The sequence below is a fragment of the Pseudorasbora parva genome, chromosome 14 (assembly GCF_024679245.1).
Source record: "Pseudorasbora parva isolate DD20220531a chromosome 14, ASM2467924v1, whole genome shotgun sequence".
NCBI classification, from domain to species: domain Eukaryota; kingdom Metazoa; phylum Chordata; class Actinopteri; order Cypriniformes; family Gobionidae; genus Pseudorasbora; species Pseudorasbora parva.
Window position 1 is genome coordinate 16,325,215 of NC_090185.1, and position 21,172 is coordinate 16,346,386.

General features: G+C 38.9%; 1 protein-coding gene across 3 annotated transcripts in view; it reads right to left on the reverse strand.

Moving 5' to 3' along the window:
- Positions 1-9,104: 9,104 nt before the first annotated feature.
- LOC137040213 (rho guanine nucleotide exchange factor 18-like) overlaps positions 9,105-21,172 on the reverse strand; it is a 42,318-nt gene continuing 30,250 nt past the window's right edge. For all 3 annotated transcript variants that reach the window (XM_067415666.1, XM_067415665.1, XM_067415664.1), the window contains 6 exons: positions 20,615-20,692; positions 20,311-20,358; positions 19,056-19,535; positions 12,794-13,118; positions 11,725-11,838; positions 9,105-11,606 (listed from right to left, as the gene is read on the reverse strand). In XM_067415666.1, coding sequence (XP_067271767.1) covers positions 11,467-11,606; positions 11,725-11,838; positions 12,794-13,118; positions 19,056-19,535; positions 20,311-20,358; positions 20,615-20,692 — 1,185 coding nt within the window. In that variant the 3' untranslated portion in view covers positions 9,105-11,466. The remainder of the gene's footprint in view (positions 11,607-11,724; positions 11,839-12,793; positions 13,119-19,055; positions 19,536-20,310; positions 20,359-20,614; positions 20,693-21,172) is intronic.

Consider the following 21,172-nt stretch of genomic DNA (forward strand, 5'->3'; position numbering starts at 1 on the left):
ATAGTCATGACATTCATTTGGAAAAAAACAAGTTATGATAGAAATCAATTATTTTACTTTAAAATAATTAAAGCTGCTGACTGAGTCAGTGTTGTCTAAGACTGGAAAAACGGCGGCAAAAAACAAGCCTAATTCATCACAAGCAGCGTACTCCAGCTGAGCATGCTGACCCGCTAAGAGCTTCAGGTGTGAGCGCAGATGGGGAACAGCATCTGAATGAATGCGCTGAAACACACAAAAAGGCAAGGGATAAGAGACATCTTCCTTTCAAAGGGACCCTGGCAGGGTGTGCGCTCGCCTGTTTTTGTAAGGCTCAAAAGCGCCATTGTCATGCAAAATGAAAAACCGACAAACTCAAAAAGATTCTGCCGCTGACGCAATTAATGCAGTGCGCATAGACGTTTGAAACTTGGCAGAAGACAAAAGGACTAGCCAACAGGTCTGGAAAGAAAGGACCGCCGCAGCGTGGACTGAAGAAAGGGGTGGTTGGCGTAGGCGGCTTCAGTGAGGGTAGTTGGTTAATGCTTGTCGTAACCCTAAGCAGAAAGAGCGCAATGGGGTAGAACGGACACTAAGAGGGGGACAGGGGTCGGTCGCCCCCATTCACCTAAATACTGGCGTGTGTCTGCCAGGCGGATGCGTGCAGCTGGGGGGCCTCCAGGAACACAAAGATCCCGCATTAGTGGAGAATCAGCTTCCAATGGTGGCCCCCCATGGGGATTTTACCTCCAGGGTCTGTGCCCAGAAGCGTCCTCTTCAACCGTCCACCTCCTGTAATAGCAACTAAATCAATGCACTAACGAAAATGTTATTTTGCCCCGCAGGAACCTCCAGCAAAGCACATCGTGCTCAGAAAAAAAAAATTAAGATCCTCGGGCACTGTTCAAGCTGAGGTTTATTGCCCAACCAAGCAACTCCCATTCCTTAAGAAATGCAAGAAATGTGTTGTTGTCGACACTGCCAGACAAGTCAAAGCAACGTATAGGTGAAAAGTGGCCACAAAGAGACGCAATTCAGGCCGTCTTTGACCACAGGCAGCTCAAAGTGCTGATGTGTGGGTGTGTCTGTGGCGTCTGGGCGCAGGTACTTTCCTTCAGCCGAGTCGAGATGTGATCTGTCAGGAACGTTAATGTTCTAGTGGTTCCTCAAAGTCCTGTGGTTTAACTGGAGGGAGTCACCGCACTATGGCATAAACAGCATTTACACAGACCTCAAGGTGTGTTAAGAAACGCTGAGAAGCTTAGTGAGGTGAGATATGAAATGATCACCTTGACAAAAAATGTGTTGCATAACCTAATTTGAAATGTTGGTCAATACAAACCTTGATTTCAGCTTAAAGCCTCAGACAGACAGACAAACAGACAGACAGACGATAGATAGATAGATAAATAGATAGACAAATGAAAACATTGACAGACTGATGGATAGACAATAGATGGATAGACAGACAGACAGACAGACAGACAGACGGATAGAGAAATTGACAGACAGACACAGATAGAAAGATGGATAGACAGACAGAGGAACGGACAATTAGACAAATTGACAGACAGACAGAAAAAGATAGATAAATAGATAGACAAATGAAAACATTGACAGACTGATGGATAAACAATAGATGGATAGACAAACTGACAGACAGACAGACTGATAGAGAAATTGACGGACAGACACAGATAGAAAGATGGATAGACAGACAGAGGAACGGACAGTTAGAAAAATTGACAGACAGACAGACAGATGGAACGATAGAACGATGGACGGATAGAGAAATTGACGGACAGACAGATAGAAAGAAAGATGGATAGACAGACAGGAACGGACGGTTAGACAAATTGACAGACAGACAAAGATAGATAAATAGACAGATTAATAGATTGACGGACGGACGGACGGACGGACATAGATAGATAGATAGATAGATAGATAGATAGATAGATAGATAGATAGATAGATAGATAGATAGATAGATAGATAGATAGATAGATAGATAGATAGATAGATAAAATGACAGACAGAAAAAGATAGATAAATAGACAGATGAAAACATTGACAGACTGATGGAGAGACAAGAGATAGATAGACAGACAGACAGACAGACAGATAGATGATAGATAGATAGAACGATGGACGGATAGAGAAATTGACAGACAGACAAAGATAGAAAGATGGATAGACAGAGGAACGGACAGTTAGACAAATTGACAGACAGACAGACAGACAGACAGACAAAGATAGATAGATAGATAGATAGATAGATAGATAGATAGATAGATAGATAGATAGATAGATAGATAGATAGATAGATAGATAGATAGATAAAATGACAGACAGACAGAAAAAGATAGACAGATGAAAGCATTGAAAGACTGATGGATAGACAAACAGACAGACAGACGGATAGATAGATAGATCTAGATTGCAAAGTAAATCAGTGAAGAACTTCATCTTATCTGTACATCTTTGTGGCCATAAACATTGACGCAAGTAATAACAGAATGTTCAAAAATGTTTAATGTGTTCTTGCCAAAGTTAACGGACGATGAGAACCTGGGACAGGACGCATACAGACACTAACTGACACGCTTTAACACGCGTCGCAGGCTCTCCTGGAGCGCACATAAATCTTCCCTCAGTGAAATGCACATCCCTCCGCATTCAACACAAAGAGCTGGGCGCCTCCCTCCGCCTTGCCAAAACATCTCTTTGTCTAGACGCCATAAAAGAAGCCGGTTATTTGCGAAAACAATTGTGCACAGAAATCCGAGTCTCTAAAACGGAGACGAGAGACTTCTGAGCGTTCCGACAGAAACGGCCAGCGGAGAGGAACAGCGTTTTGAGGAAGGGGGGCAGTAATCACTGTTTACACAATGGAGTAATTACGCCGAACAGTAGGGGGGCGGATGGGAGGGGCGGCGCGGACAGAAGCGTCGCTGACAGATCTAGCGGTGCTCTGATTAACAGTGAATGTTATTATGCGAGGCTGAGCTTTGATGCTCTGCCTTGTGCGGTCGATGGCCTCAGGTTGAGGCGTAGCATCAAATTCAAAACATTTCTCGACTCGCAGTAAGTTGAACAAAGGGGGGTGGAAAAGAAAATGAAAATGGTCCCTCTAAGCTCAGGGAAGAAGAATGTTGATATTTGCAATAGTTTGCACAGATTGTCTTCCAATGTGGGAAGTGGATTCTTTTTTGTAGATCAACTGGTGACAAAGATAGCGGCCAGACATGCCACAGATCTTATTCACAAGCATTCCACGGACACTTCACATGCTTGGATGCTTGAAATAGTTCCTCATCACCATAATGCCCCTTGTTTGTTTGGAATGAGTGGGATTCGGTGCTATTTCCTGGAGAAAAGAAGAGAAAAACAAGGAGGAAACGAGAGTGAATCGTATCTCTAGGACGGGACAGAGCCGTAATTGGACCCTTTGTGTCATTCAGACAGGGTGGGGCAGATGGTCTCCTCCAGCCTGCCTATCCCGATATGGGCCCGGTTGATAATTATGGGCCACTCAACTGAAAAGGCACTCGAAAAGTGACATCAGGATGAATAATACAACAAAAGGAAGTGAGGCGTCTGTCTGCGCCTGTCTCTAGGGTGTTGGGGTGTCAGCCTCTCTAACTCGCAAGGTTAATGAAGCAGCTGAGGGCAAGGACGTACCTTGGCTTTTTGTGTGTTGCACCATATGATGTACATCTAATGTCACGTGGATAATTTCTGTTAAAAGCTCAATCATTTTCTATAGGGACTCAGGTTTGTTCAAAATTCTTTAATGAGCCAATTTGATGGTGATTTTGAAATCCAAGTCACTTTTTGGAAGAAGAAAAAAAGAGAATAAAAGGTCTGATTTTATCTAGTTCGATCAGGCCTGCATGATGTCCCAATCCAATTCTGAGTACCTCTTCCCAACGGTTCCCAGTCTGTCAATAACATTGGCTAAGAAAAAGCTAAAAGCCTAATGTAAACAAACTGATTTTTTGTTTTTAATCAATTTTTTTATGATGAAAATATATATGGTATGACCATCTTGGATGACATTTGGGTGAGTAAATGATCAGGACATGAACCAACCCTGAGCAGTATTTGTTACTGTATTAATCTTTGCTAATGTTAGTTATTAAAAATACAGCTGTTCATGGTTTGATCGTTAGTTCACAGTGCATTAACTAATGTGAACCAATTAACCTTATTGTACAGTGACCTTTTATAACTTAAATGTTATCGTTCTTGGTTTGAATGGGCCTTAATAGTTTATGTAAGAATGTTTTTGAAAAATATAGCCTCTTTTGTAATAGCATACATTTTCCACAAAAGCATTCAATTACGCAAAAATTTTTTACCAGAAATTAACTTTTTTTTTTTTTACACACAAATAAAAACTTTTATACTTCGTGAACAAGACTTAATGTATCGCGCACATTTACACTTTAATAGCTTAAAATATTAGACAAAACATTAAACAATATACTTTAAAAGGGTTAGTTCACCCAAAAATGAAAATGATAAATTACTTACCCTAATGTCGTTCGACACCTGTAAGACCTTCATTCATCTTTGAAATAAATATATTTTTGTTGAAATCCGATGGCCCAGAAAGGCCTTCATTGACACCAATGTCATTTCCTCTCTCAAGACCCACAAAAGGCACTAAAGACGTCGATACAAAGCCCATCTCACTACAGTGGCTCTACAATTACTTTATGAAGTGACGAGAATAGTTATTGTGCGCAAAAAAACAAAATAAAGACTTATATAGTGATGGGCTGATTTCAAAACAAAGATTCGAACGGTTACGAATCAGCGAATCGCTTCATGATTCGGATTGCGTGTCAAACTGCCAAACAGTTGAAATCACATGACTTTCTGATTCATGAATCGATTCACTGATTCATAACCGTTCAAATCTTTGTTTTGAAATCGGCCCATCACTATACAAGTCATTTTTTTTGGGGGGGGGGAGGTTTTGTAACAACGTCTTTAGTGTCGGTCTTGAGAGAGAAAATGACATTGGTGTCAATGAAGGCTTTTCTTAGCCATCGGATTTCAACAAAAATATCTTCATTTGTGTTTCAAAGATGAACGAACCTTAGGGTAAGTAATTATTGACAGAATTTTCCTTTTTGGGTGAACCCTTTAACAAAATGCTGGAGATAATATTGAAAACACAGATTTATCACTTATTAAAACTAAGCAGCAGTAAAAAAAAACCTCCATGAAACCAAACAGGTTGGACGACAAATAACCAGCCAACGGCGTTCAGTCACACAGGCCACTGACATTTATAGATCATTCAGTTTGGCAAGAAACTCGCACTCTTTTTTTCAACAGCTATTTGGCACAAGAACTACAGCATATGAGCGTTTTTATCACAGATCCACACACACACACAAATGAAGACTTTCTGGCCTGTAACTAAATACACAAAGATTTTACTATGACAGCAGATTCTTTTCAGGCCCTTTTATTGGATTACCCTCCTACAAACTTATGAATAAACACAGTGTGTGTTGTGGCATACTATCAGCTCTCAGTAACCTTATCTTCCTCTCCATATTTCGTTTTTCATGATGATAAACAAAGAACAATAACTTCATTCATCACCCTTTCTACATTTATATCGGTCACTTTACAACAGGTGGTCTTGAAACACTACAAAGTATTACCAAAAAAGCAATAAAGATAGTCATTAAAATAGTTTCCATGGACACAGAAAAAAAATAAAAAACATTTATTTTTATGAGGCCAGGACAGGAAGTTATATAGCCTGCATTGGACAGGATCACTGGTCTAGACTTTGCAGAGAGAGCGAGAGCGAGAGAGCGAGAGAGATTTTAGACACTATGATGCTTGTAGAAGTGTTAGCCAAATTAGCACTTCTAAGTTCTAGCATCAACACTGAGAATAATGAATGCAGATTGCAGGAAGTTCTAAATCATTAAAGGGCAAATAAACGGCCCTAGAATCCTAGTCAAATGCAGGACTCCACACTGACTAACGTTAGATTGCTTGCAAATGCTACAAACAAATATAAATTGCAACAACTTAAAAATCCAAAAATACTTCGTAAACAAGCTTCAGTCAGATATCATCTCGAAAGCGTTTCCTGCACGCTACAGGAATTGTCCCGATTTGGGAACAAATTACTATTATGAATCGGTTCTTTTTTTAATGATTATATAAAAAATAAAAAAAAGATTCGCTACATGGCCTTAAAGGATTAGTTCACCCAAAAATGAAATTGATGTCATTAATGACTCACCCTAATGTCGTTCCACACCTGGAAGACCTTCGTTCATCATCGGAACACAGTTTAAGATATTGTATATTTTAGTTTAGAGCATAATGCAGTCAATGCACACTTCACTGTCCATGTCCAGAAAGCTAATAAAAAACATCATCAAAGTAATCCATATGTGACATCAGTCTCTTGAACCATCGAAAATAAATTTTGGTCCAAAAATATCAAAAACTACGATTTTATTCAGCATTGTCTTCTCCTCCATGTGCCTCCAAAAAAGAATCAAACGGCCAATGAATCGATCAAAGATTCGGGTCGCCAATGTCACGTGATTTCAGCAGTTTGGCGCTTCAGAACTGCTGAAATCACGTGACATTGGCGACCCGAATCATTGATCGATTCACTAATTCATTGACCGTTTGATTCTTTTTGGAGGCACATGGAGGAGAAGACAATTATCATTTCTTTCTTTTTTTTCATTCTTTTTTTCATTTTTCATTTCGTTCCATTGCAGGGGTCCCCTGGTAAAAATCCCATTCCGGGGCAGGGGTCCCCCCCAAATCTTTTTTATTAAAAAGTGTATTCCAGGGCAGGGGTCCCCCAGTAAAAATTGTGTTCAATGGCAGGGGTCCCCCATAAAAAATAAAATAAAAAATATAGCATTTCAGGGCAGGGGTCCCCCGGTAAAAATGTATTCTATTTATGGTATTCTAAAAATGTACATACTCATTCCATAACCAACACGTGTTCTTAAACTAGTAAAAAATAATAGTGATATTCAACTGGAACTAATTTATACTAGTTTGTGTATATATGCATATTAGGCTACATTATTATTAAATACACCCTTATTTGTCTGACTGGAGCACTACCAAGTATATTATTTAGAGTGATGAATTCTTCAAATTGCAAGTGAAAATCTACTTTTACAGCCGAGATGACAAAGCAACAGCATGAGGTTTGTTTTTGTTTGCGGGTAGAGGTCTTTGCACAAAATAACTACAATTAAAAAAGAGTGACGTGACTACAGACACTTGTGAACCAGACAGGGTTTGTCTCGCAGCACAGCGTCTAAAATGAGCAGAGCACAAGACACAGACGGAAAGAAAACCATTACAAAAGCAGTACATCATCTGGTAAAGAACTACTCAGGAACTGGACATGCGGCTGTAAGATCTGGACTGGATAAAAGGAAAACCACAACACCTGAAAATAGCTTTGTTTCGCCACAGCTCTACATTTAGCATGGCCTGAGACACGGACACCAGGTCCTGTTAAGTTGGGCTCTGTCTCTTTTCCTGTGAGAACCGGGCCAGTATCAACAGACGCACTGCCAGTAGGGTCACGCGCTCACATGAGCGTGGAGAGTGACGGAAATAAAATCATATTGTCTGTACACAGCATGGAAGACACTGCATAACATAGTGTTATCCTTACTTTTGAGTTTCCTTTGTGGTCAAGTTCAATTGTAAATTGGCAGACTGCCAGTCAAGAGACATAGCCTGTGTTTGAAACGGACTAGTTGCCTCCTATGCAGTATACACAGTTCAGGAATAACATTACCACTTTCCTAATATCGTTGTTACCCCTTTTGCTGCTAAAACAGCCCTGACCCGTAGAGGCATGGACTCTTCTAGACAAAGATGAGCTGATCCTTTAAGTCCTGTAAGTTTGCGAGGTGGGGCTTTCGTGGATTGGACTTGTTTGTTCAGCACATCACACAGATGCTCGACTGGATTGAGATCTGATGAATTTGGAGGCCAGGTCAACACCTCAAACTCGTTGTTCTGCTCCTCAAACCATTCCTGAACCATTTTTGCTTTGTGGCAGGGCACATTATCCTGCTGAGAGAGACCACAGCCACCAGAGAAATACTGTTTCCATGAACGGGTGTACATGGTCTGCAACAATGCTTTGGCAGGTGGTACTTGTCAAAGTAACATCCACATGGATGGCAGAACCCAAGGTTTCCCAGCAGAACATTGCCCAAAGCATCACACTCTGCCGGCTTGCCTTCTTCCCATAGTGCATCCTGGTGTCATGTGTTCTCCAGGTAAGCAATGCACACGCATCCGGTCATCCACATGATGTAAAATAAAACGTGATTTATCAGACCAGGCCACCTTCTTCCATTGCTCACTGTTGGCACTTTCGGCGAGGGACAGGGGTCTGCGGCTATTCAGCCCCATACGCAAAAAAAAAACTGCGATGCACTGTGTATTCTGACACCTTTTATCAGAACCAGCATTAACTTCTTGGGCAATTTGAGCTACAGTAGCTCCTGTTTGATCGGACCACGCGGGCCAGCTCCCCCAACCATGTGCATCAATGAGCCTTGGCCCTGTCGTCGGTTCACCACTGTTGCTTCCTTGGCCCACTTTCAACATAGACCAATGCAGACCAGGAAAACCCCACAAGAGCTGCAGTTTTGGAGATGCTCTGACCCATTTGGCACAAATCACAAATTTCGGTGTATTATACATGACACTTTAAGTCAGCATGTTTTAGGTTTATTTTTTGATAAAGCCGGTAAAAACAGCTGTATTATACGATATTTCGAACAGCAGTTATTAGCAGTTAATAATTTTGCGCATAAAACTAATTTGAATTTCATAACTTTTTGTTTTTGAAAATATTGAGTCAAAAAAGATGTTAGACATGGCACCTGATTACTGACCGTTCATTTGTCTCAAGCAGTGGAAGGTCAAGTTGAGTGCATTGCATTGCAGGATAGTGTTCTCCACAAAATTTAGCAATGTATTCGGTCATTCCAGACCTTTTCTCTTTTTTTTTTTTTTTTTTACATAGACACAAAGACAATGAGATGTGAATAAGAGTAAAGCATGAATCAGATATTTCTTCATATATTTTATTACTAAAACGTCTCTAAAGGCAGCATTTTTAAGTGTTCACAAGTATTTCTATTTTTCTTCAGTAGAGTGATGGTGTGGTAGGGAAAAAAAAATTCACACTGGCCTTGCGTGTTAACATCAGAAACATTAACACTTGAGGTCCCCTTAAAGTTTGCTGGTATTGAAAAGTGGCTAGTGTAACTGGAAATCATATTTTTGGGATATATCCGAAATAATTTGACAATATCACATTGTACAATAACGTCGTACAAATCACAAACACCAAGAAGCTAGTCACAATGCATGCCGGCCGGATCAAGTGACAATTTAAAGCGACATGATGTTTTTTTTTTTTTAACTCACATTTGTAGAAATACAAGAAATCAAAGACAGCAATTCATTTGGAAGTAAAGTGCGCTGCAGCTAAAGGAGTGCGACGAACAGCATCATCAACATTACATGATTCATTTATGCTTCATTAATCTGCTACAGTGTGAAAATATCCCTTCACTTGCACCACGGAAAAGCATTGGACCTAGAAACTAATATCTAGGATGAATATCAAATATAACAGCCATTTCATAAACAATAACATCATGAATAATGTAGCTGAAATGTGATCCAAACGCAATGCAATGAGTTTTAAACTAAAATAAAAACACTAAGGCTGAATGACTTCTTTTTTTCTTTCAAGAAATAAAAGTGCCTACAAAATAAAATAAAATTACACCCAGATTGAGCGCCATAACCATCTGTAATTCCAGTGGTCACATGACATCCTTGCATAATATCTACATCTCATCTATGTTAGAAGGAAACTATGTACAACATATACATACAAATCATATGGTCACAGGAAACGACCGTCAGAGATCACTCAATGACTTGATCCTCACAGCTCGTGGGTTCGATTTACAAACAGAGTGGTTTAAGTCCTAGTCTTTGGTGGTATTACTCAGAAATCCAAAGTTTCTGTGGTCAACTTGAGAACAGAAGAAATACTTGACATCTTAAGGGACTTAAATTAGACAGGATGAAAAAAATGTGTCATAAGAAAGGAGGAAATTAATCTGGAAGTAACTTTTCAAAAAATGTATACATCTACCACAATATTTGACAAAAAAGGCAAATTATTATGATGCCATAATGACTGGCTCAGTTTGGCACTAATATTACATTTGTTGGTCATATTTAACCCAAAATAAATGTGTGAAATTGACAACAATCCTATTTTAGGATGTTCTAAATGTTGCATTGAACATTTACAATTAAACATTTCCCCCCAAAAGTTCTCATTAACGCAATCATTAACGCAATGCAGACAAAAAAATTAAGTCAAATTCACATTACTGTAATGCAGTAACTAATCTATTTTTACAGGACTACAATACATTTTTTGCTAAATATAATATTTAAAAAAACAGAAAAAGCAAATACTACCATGATGTATATTCTGTTTAAAATTACACATTTGAATAATTTTAAAACAAAACCGTTTTTTTTCCTTCACATCACGGTAATGGGAATGTTTTTACAACATTATGTGACAATCTGGGGGTAAAATGAGATGAAAATTACATCACAACAACATTTTAATGATCCTCACTTAATTTTTTGGGGGTGAATAATGACTCCGAAATTCCTTGTGTTTTTGTAACCTATATTTGAACCAATTCATGTCTTAAATGGTGTTTTTGATTATTTGGAAAGCTGAAAACATCTGCTCCCTTCTCTTTGAAGACCAACTAATATAAATCTTGAAAACTGAATATTAGTTAATAAAATCTTGGTTTCTCTTCACGTTCGCTGCTTATTTTTTTAATGATTGTTTGGAAGAAATCTTAAAAAAGAAGTACCAGGTGAATAAAACGACCACTGAAATGGAGTTGGTGAAATCATCTAGGTTAAAATCAAGTAATTTATGTGTACAGTGTACGGTCAAAGTTACAATATCTTGGACTGAATAAACCAGTATGTGAGCAAACTCTTAAGTCTTTTTCCATAAGCAACAACTTTCCAGATTGACCACAAAAGCACTAACTGTAATTGAAACCGAACCGATCCATCTGCAGAAAATTGTCGTCCCTAATGCAGTGCTTGAAATGGGACACTGACGCTGTGCAAATTTGCTCACCACAACAAGTGACCAAACTCCTCAATTTATCCTTCATATCGTGCGATCGGATCGCATGCTACAGAATTGTCCACGTTAGTTAACTTCACTTGAAGCTGTCTGTCAAAGTATTTTTTCCATTGTTCTTACAGACTTCAATAAAACTGGTTAGTAGTTAAGACAGGATTAAAATGCGTTCATTAAGTAAAATGTCGGCGAGACCTCAACGCAAAGTCTGGACAACCCATCGGATGCTAAGCTCAGAAATAGATAACATCCTCCTTGGCGGCTTCATCGCTAACAGTGTACTGGGAGGTCTGGTTGTGGGTTTTGGGAGCAGCGGGTGCGGGCGTGAGGCTGGACTGGGCGTCTGGATAAGCGTCTGGAGGGCTGAGGGAATCTGCAGGGTGAGCAAACCAAACAACAGGCCTGTCAGCTGGACCTAATGACCGTTTACACAGCGGGATAAGGCCCGCTCAGGCTCCGCCGGGAATGCCGGGTGCGGTTGTTTGTCTTACCTGAGTGCGAATGTTGTGGTTGGTGGGGGCTGATGGGCCGGCGTGCTTTGTGACCTCCATCCGAATCCCTCGCTGACAGCTTGATGGGCAGCAGCTGCTTCATGTCAACAGAAGCTGTGAAAAAGTGAAGACGGATTTAGGAATCAGCAAATTCGCTCCCAAAGAACATTGTTGGGTGGTCGCAAACGGACCCAAAAACATCATCTACAACAATACTGGACAATTAATCTTAAATGGAATTGTCAATATTTTACCCTAAATAAAATATTTGTTATTTTCTTAAGAAAATAACTCCTATTTTACGCTTTACCTTAAACAATTGCCTTTATAATTAAACATTTCCCCCCATTGGTCATTACCATGATGGAAAAATTAGTAAGACAAAGGTTAGGTTAGTTTTTCGTAATTATCCATAATTTACTATTAAATGAAATACAGTTAACATGTATATCAAGGACGCTGTAAAATAAAGTGTTACCAAAATCAATTAATAAAATACAATTCTCATTATAATAATTCTCAAAATATGAAAAATCTTATTTGCACAGAGACAAAAATATTTCCCAATTTATATATATATATATATATATATATATATATATATATATATATATATTATTTGTGTATTTTTTTTCAAGTTGACAAAGCCTATTTAGTGTTGAAAATGTGCAATTAAACACATTTTCCCTTAAAGTTCTCATTAACGTAATGCAAAAATAAAAATAATACTAATGAAAAATAAAATGACACTCATTACTGTAATATAGTAACAAAAGCTATTTTTCCAGACACAAATATTTGTCCATTTTACAAAAATAAATGCATAATGCATATTAAAATGCATATTAAATACAACAAAGTACTTACAATGTTATTTTATTTAAATGTATTCAAATAGTGTGAAAATAATGGTAATGACAATTTAGGAGTGAAATGTAATGAAAATGGCATCACAATGCAAAATTAGTCATGTTCCTCTCTAAGCACCATCTGCTTCATGTCAACAGAAGCTGTGAAACAGGGAAGGCGGAGTTAGGAATCAGCTAATTGTGACCAGCGCGGTACTGACCGAAACTCTCTGAGCGGGACGAACTCTTGACCTTCCAGCTCTTCTCCTTGCCCTTGTTGAGGGCAGCGAGTTTGGTCGGTATCTGCTGCTGGACGCTGCCCTGCTTGTGCAGCTGGTTGGTGGTGCTGATGAGATGGATGGGAACCTCAGTCTTGGCCGGCAGGGTGTTGCAGGAGCTCTCCCGGCGCGAGTGGACTTCGGGACGCTCTGGGTAGTCGGCGGGGGATGCAGAGAGTGTGGACCGCAGGAGCGACTTTTGAGGATGCGTCTGCTCCCCTGCTCCGCCGGACAGCAGCTCGCCGTTGAAGCTGGAGGACAAGGAAAGCTACAACACAAGACGAGATGAAAATTTTAATTTCGTAAATTTTCGCAAGGGGTTAATTAACATCTTAATTCCGCATTTGTATGAGGTGGAAACGATGACCATCTCACAAAAAGAGCATGCACACAAATGTTAGACCTCTTCAGTAACAATCAGAGAATCATTTCTGGAACATTAGAAGAACTAATTTGTATAACTTCTTATGTACCGTGACAATATCTTGCAAGAATGGGACTACAAATGTGCTCTGTAAATCATACAGAAAGTCATTTTTACATAATCCGTTGCACTGAGTTCAGAGGGAAAATGTACAGGAATTAGTGGATTCATGACTGACTAAGAATTTTTCCAACTGAAAAAGAGGTGATATTGTTTTCAACTATTCCTCTCTTGCTAACTTTGAAAGAATGTATAAATCAATTACATGAATAAAGCATAAAGTAAACATTATGGACCAACAAGTTTGTTGAGAAGCACGTCCACTGTATTTAAACTCAGCTTCTGAAGAGCAACATCCATGTTTAAGCTTGATACACAGGAAATGCCGAGCTAATGTGCCATGTAGGAAATCCAGTCCTAAGAGTTTGGGATTTACAGGGAGAGGCTTAATTTAAAACACATGCTGCTCTGCGTGCAGAACAAAGACGTTTGATGCGCAGGCATAAAATGTAAAGTCAAACCGAAGACAGAGCCACATGAAAGGACTAAATTAAACATGAGGTGAAGATTAATAATGCACATCAGCAACTAACAGTTAGTGAGTGGCTCCCTCGCAATCCTATTCATCCAAAGGACAGTGTACACTCTTTGGAGGGATTGTCCAACTGGTGTAACCAAGTCTTGCTCAAGTGTCCAACAGAGATTAAGCAATTCTTGGGAAGAACCTAGAAGCAAACCTTAAAAATGTGCCCAAGGAGTTCAAATAACTAACCGTGATGGTATCAACACACTTGGAATGTCCTGTCCATCTTAAAGGTGTGGAGAAGATGGCCAATCCTCTCCACACCTTAAGATGTGATGGAAACTAGTGCCGCCCTCCTGAATCTGCTCATTATGCTTCGGCAAGTCACAATTCCACCCTCCAATTTCCATAATTTCACCCATAAAGGGAGAAAAAAGTTGTTTAGGAGAACATCTAAACATTTTCCTCTGGAGTCCTCAATCATCTAGATTCTAGAGGATGGAAAAGCCTGACCTTCTCCAACATGCCCAGGGCGACATCATCTCGGACCATCTTGGCCTATGAGGAACAAGTAGTTTTCCCAAATGCTGGGATCCCAACACAGATGCTCCATTGTTTCCAATCCTCAAGGTGCCTTCAGTAAATATAAGGTTTCCAGAGCGTAAAAATGCGAAGGGTGTGCAAGGTTTTCGGCACAAAGACTTGACTGACATCACATAAACAATTAGGATTGGCTGCATTCCAGCTCCGGTATTAATGAAAGGGTGCTGGCAGGTAATTATATGTTGCGGTTTTCCCAACTCAAGACTTCCCTGGATACTTCAAGCAAATATTCATTTGGAGCAACTCTGCTGGTAGGAAGGCCTCTCTGCTGAAAACGTGGCTCTTAAATCATGGTGCTAAATACCTGTTTCTGAAGGGTTGTTTTGGGTGTTTTTACTACATGATGAAGCATCACAAAGACAGACTCCTTGGAAACAGGAATGTGGAATATAAATCTTGCAAAAGCAAAATATACACAGCCATATACAAGTTAGCTCCTTTGAAAAGCTGAAGTCAAATTTGAGGGAATATACTGTTCAAAAGTTTGGAATAATTAAGATGTTTTAAAGTTTTTTAAAAGATGTTTCTTGTGCTTACCAAAACTGCATTTATTTAATAAAAATACAATAAAAACAGTAATATTGTGAAATATTATTACAAAATAAAACAACTGTTTTGTAGTTGAATACATTAGAAAATATAATTTATTCCTGTGATCAAAGCTGAATTTTCAGCATCATTACTCCAGTCTTCAGTGCCACATGATCCTTCAGAAATCATTCTATGATGATGATTTGCGGCTCAATTATTGTAGGTACTCCATTTTTAATAATGGCTCTTACCAATGTTGAAAATCAATGTTCAATTATCATTATTATAATTTTTGCTGCTTAATATTTTTGTGGAGAGCATGATTTTTCTTCAAAAAGTTCAAATGAACAGTGCTTTTGTAACATTATAAATAATCCATTCTTGCTGAATAAAAGTATTAATTTCTTTCTTTAAAAAAGACAAACTTTTGAATCACAGTTTCCACAACAATATGAAGCAGCAATACTGTTTTCAACATTAATAATAATAATAATAATAAATGTTTCTTGAGCAGAACATCATCATAGAAGAATTTCTGAAGCATCATGGGGCACTGAAGACTGGAGGAATGATGCTGAAAATTCAGCTTTGATCACAGGAATAAATTATATTAAAACAATATTACAATATTAAAAAAGAAAAAAGCAATTTTATATTGTAATAATGTTTCAGAATATATATATATATATTTTTTTACTGTATTTTAAATCAAATAAATGCAACCTTGGTACATAAAAAAACAACAACTTAAATTCTTAATCGTTCCCAACTTTTGACCTGCACTGTATGAGCGAGAGAGAGATAAGATAAAGAAAAGCAGCACATGAAAGGCCAAAATTCGACGTTATCTTAAGAGTTGAGCCCTGGATTTACAAAAGGAAGTGACTAAGGCAGTAACAAAAGAACAGCTCTCACCCAGGTCAAACAACCCCCAATATATCCGACATGACAGCCGACAGAGAGACGGATAATAAAACAATACAGCGCATAATAAAACTAGTCCAGGGAACGGTTGAAACTCACAACAAAGATGAACGACGCCAGTAGGAAACCATAAAATCGCATTACATTGCCAAATCATACGTCCATGAGCTTAATCTGATTCATCCTAATGTTTTAGATCATAACAAATTCGATGAAGCGCTCATACGAAGCTAGAGCTTTCTAAATGAACCGAAAAGCATTAGCTCTTAATTTCTGAAACCGTATTTCTGCAAATTATGGTCTTTGTCGTAATAAAGCACTACTATATGTCGTAGTTAAACAAGGTCTGTAGCCTGGCACCATGGGCAGACGGTTTCTATGTACTCATAGCTGTACTACCCAGAGATAAGCAGAGATCACAGGAAATCTGACAAGGCCGGGCATGACCGGACATGCCTGCATGACCTCAAAAACATACAATGAACAGCAGAGCTATGGCAACTTACTGTCTGGCTGTTTGAGATGACAGGGGGCACCCATTGACTTCCATAGTAGGGGCAAAAAAAATACTACTGGCTACTGTTAACGGTCTGGTTACCAACATTCTTCAAAACATCTTTTGTGTCCAACAAACTCATACAGGATTGGAACAACTTGAGTTGTAATGAAGACATTTGGGTGAACAATCCCTTTAAGAAACAGCTTAGCTGACCCTAAATAAAGGCAGTAATACAGGGCTTCCTTACAACCAACTGGTCAATTAGTAATTCTGACAACTTAATGACTACTTGATTTTAAAAACATGCATCCTTTATTCTACATACAAGTAGAAAAATTTACCAAAAGCTTTGCCACTAAAGCACCGATTCAAGTTCATCTGTAACCCAGCAAGGCAAACATAAACTTTAAATGCACATTCCTCTTTAATGCTATAAAATGACTAACGCTGATTGTTATTGATCCTGGCTTGATTGCATTTCGTTTGGCCACTGCCTATTAAAATCGCTAGCGTCACAGAATTAACGTCACAGCATTACGCCCATTAGGAAAGTTTGCTGCTTCTGAAGGCTCCACAGCCACGCTTAACGGAGGCTGAAAGACGCCTTGTCCAGTGTTCACTTCGGAGTAATCTGTCAAAATGAAAGGGGCTAGTCATCAAGTATGCACACGCAAATAGACAGACAGGCTACATGCAGCTCAAAACAGTTTAACGTGATTGAACCAAATCACGAAGACCCCTGAGTTTGATCACAAACAGATGGAGTTAGTCAAACTCCAAAAATGTAAGTAGATTCGTGGGATGGTTTCAGTACTGAGATTTGTACAATACGCGGCTTTTGTGACACACTGTTTACAGAGACCGGTTAAGACTGTTCAAACATCGCTTGTCCGAGCGTCTGCTTTTTCCCACAGAGCTTCTTGGGTAATCTAGCAGGCTCATCAGCAAACAGGTAGGGCAGGGTGGCAGGTCGATCAGCAAAGTCACTGCTATGAAACTGCACAGTGCCGCATTGTTCCCTTCGATTGTCCCGTACAGCAGAGCTGAAAGGAGACCGTGGGAAAGGCAGATGCTCTCAGCTGGCACACCTACACCTTGTTTTTATAATAACGTGTGGCACTGAAAGAAAACAGAGAGGTGACATCATGCTAATTTCAAGTATAATGCCAGCTCCCATTTCCCTGAATAGCTGGGCGATGCATCAAATATTCATGACAGATTTGAGTAAGACTTCTAACTGTGCAAACGACTCATAAGGTTAAGGTCATTTCGCAGTACTGAAACTACTTTGCTAAAGGTGACTAATGATATTCTGCAATCCTCTAATTCATTTGAATTATTTTTAGATCTCGTGCAGCATGTGACACACCACAGATTCTGTTAAACCTTCTTGGGGTGGGGGGTTGTATCAAGCTGGATTTCCTCATATCTCAAAGGGCAAACCTTTTCTATCGGTATTGTTAATCACAACTCATCTTCAACACTGATTACATGTGGTGGCCCACAAGGCTCAAAATAGAGTCCTTTGCTTGTTTCTCCATACAAGCTTCCTCTAAGCTCTATTTTTCATAAGCATGGTGTCTCTTATCACAGTTATGTGGACGATTAACAACTTTATCTTCCTGTCAAGTCTTCTAATGATAGTAGTTCCCTAAAAATTCTCATTTCCTGTATTGAGTAAATACATTTAGAGGGTTCGTGGACAAAACCGAAACTAAAAACTTCTTCAAGGTTAAAGGGATGGTTTAACAAAAAAAAAATATATATTGTGCTATAATGTACTCAACCTAAAGTCATCCAAGGGGTATATGACATTGTTCTTTCAGACAAATACAATCAGTTATATTAAAAAATGTCCTGTCTAATCCAAGCATTATAATGGCAGTAAATGGAAGCCCAATTTTTGGCCAAAATTAAGCGCAAACTAGGGTATCCATCCATTATAAAAGTGCTCCACACGGCTCTGAGGGGCTAATAAAGGCCTTCTGAAACAAACTGATGTGTTTGTGTAAGAAAAAATATCCATATTCAACGCATTATAAAGTAAAATATCTAGCTTCCAGTGGACTGCCTTCTGTATTCAATTTACGAAGACTACGGAAGGCGTTCTGCCGGAAGCTAGACGTTTTACTTTATAACATGTTAAATATGGATGATATTCTTACTTACTTAAACCCTTCGATTCACTTTAGAAGGCCTTTATTAACCTCCTGGAGCCGGATTACTTGGATTAGCCAGGACATTTATTAATATAACTATGATTGTATCGTCTGATAGAAGAATGTCATAATTTAATTTAGTGAGATTAAGAGACTTTTTTCAAAAACATTACAGACCACAAACTTTTGTACAGTGGGCCAAGTTTTCTGGAAATGCATACAGCAAAGATTTAAAAACTGTCCAAGTTATTTTCCCAGATTCTAAACATAAAATCAATAGTTTGATGCTGAATTATTCATTGAGATGAACGTCTCTTGAGAGTGCTAAAAATATGACTTTAGCCTGAATATTTTGTGGGTAATTTGACATTTTTGTGTCAAGAATCAAACCTCATATGATGATTAGGAAGTACCTAGCATCCTGTCTAAATTAACTTCAGATTGTTAAGCAGTTTTAGCTTATGTGGCCATCCAAGAGAACCAAGATTCTTGTGGAGATTGATAGAAAGTATGGAAAGAATTAGAGTCAGGTGGCATCTCACCTGTCCAACTTCCTGTGCGTACAGTGCTGCCGTATTCGGCACTGTGTTGTGTTTCTTCAACTTCCTCTGCTGCTCCAACCGGTCTCTCTCTTTCTCAACCGCACGTGTGGACTCTCTCAGCCTCTCCAGGTCCTGCTGGTACGTTTGTCTTTGCCTCTCCAGTTCTTGCCTCTCCTCGGACAATCGCACCTCCAGCCGCCGACACTCCTCCTCCCTCTCCTTCAGCCGCTGCTGGTCGGCCTCCGCCTGCCTCCGCTGCTTCTCCCGCTCCCGCTCCCAGCGCGCTTGCTCCTGCCGATGCTGGCTCTGCAGCCGCTGGAAGTTGGCGAGCTCCTCGCGGTGCTTCTCCAAGTTGCGCTGCTTCTCCTGCTCCAGGAGCACGTCTGTACCGCGGTTCCGGCTGGCAGGACGGTCCCGCTCGGCGGTGAGGAGAGAAGCCCGCTGGAGCTCGATGTGGCTGTCCTGCTGAGAAATTATGGCCTGAGGGGGAAGGAGACAGAAAGGACATGATGTTTGGATAGTTGTTAAGAGCTTCCTGGTAACTAAAGCTTAGATTAGCAGGCGGTGTGTCCTCTCAGCTGCCTGTCCTTATATTTGCTCAAACATGATTTGTGCACTGTATTGTAAGGCACTTTGGTAAGAAAGTGTCTGGGAAGAATGTAAAATCAATGCAATGTAAACAGAATGAAAAATGAAAAAAGGCAATAAAAGGGAAAACTAATTGAAAGATAAAAAAAGAAGGGAAAAAAAACACCCAAAAGGTCAAAAGAACAAACAAAAGCATGAAAAAAATACAGAAAAACAAAACCAAAAGAATGCAAGAAAAGGAAGAAAATAGATTAATAGGGTAAATTGCCACAAAGGAAAAGAAAAACAAAAAGAAAGAGCAAGAACAATCAAAACAGCAAATTTATAAAAATAAAGAACAAACAAAAGAGATTTAAAAAAAGAAAATCAAAAAAAATCAAAGCAGAAACTTAAACAAGAACACAAAACAAGAGCATCAAACAAAACCAGAAGAATGAAAGACAAGACAGAAAACAGCAATGAACACACAAAAGAACAACAACTAAATGAATACAAGAAAAATACAACATGAACATTTAATGAACAAAATCAAAACAAATGGGCAAATAAACGAAGGAACCAAAAAAAAAATGAGCAAACTAACTAAATAAATAAATAAATGACCCAAAAAATGATAAATTCTGGTCAGGATTACAGGATGCACGTGTGATGTCTTAGTGTGTTGTACCTGTAAACTGTAGAGCCTTTGGGACAGCAGCAGCACTCGCTCATAGAACTGGTAAAACAGGAAAACAAGGGCAACATTACTGGCAGGATGATTCAATATTCAGAAACATTATTCTCATGAGACACAATGCCACATTCCTGCCAAGTGAAGTATCGCTGCATTAACTGGTGATTAGGTGCGGTGAACGCAAAGGTTACCATCTCAGATATGTCCTGGGAGGTGTGTGAGAAACCATGTGTGCCTTTTATCTCATGGGAAACAAAGGGAGATAATATCTCAATTCCAAATTGTTGTGCTCTCTTACTTCTGATTCTGGAAACTTGCAGCTGGACCCCATTTTGTGGCAGACAGGCGAGGAGGCCTCATCCTGAGAGACGACTGGCTGTGAGTAAAAGATTAAATGTATATCAATATTTGTTGAAATAAAAAAAATCCCCCGAATGAATAAAATTCAAAGAAATAATAATAGTATTTACACACACACACACACACACACACACACACACACACACACACACACACACACACACACACACACACACACACACAAAAAGGTACACATTACCACAGAATTTATTTATATGTAACATGCCTCAACTTATAGTAAACTTTATATGCAGATAATTTATACACATTACTATAAAAAGAAAAAACACATTAACTTATTATAATTATACTGTACAAGTTATTTGTATATCACTATTTATATATAATTATTATATATATTTATATAGTTATAATAAACTAAATCATATAACAACTATATTTTATGTATAACATATAATTAGATTTAATCATAAAATCTATAGCCTGACAGTTATATATTGATATCTTGACAGGTATGACAGTTTAAAACCGTCAA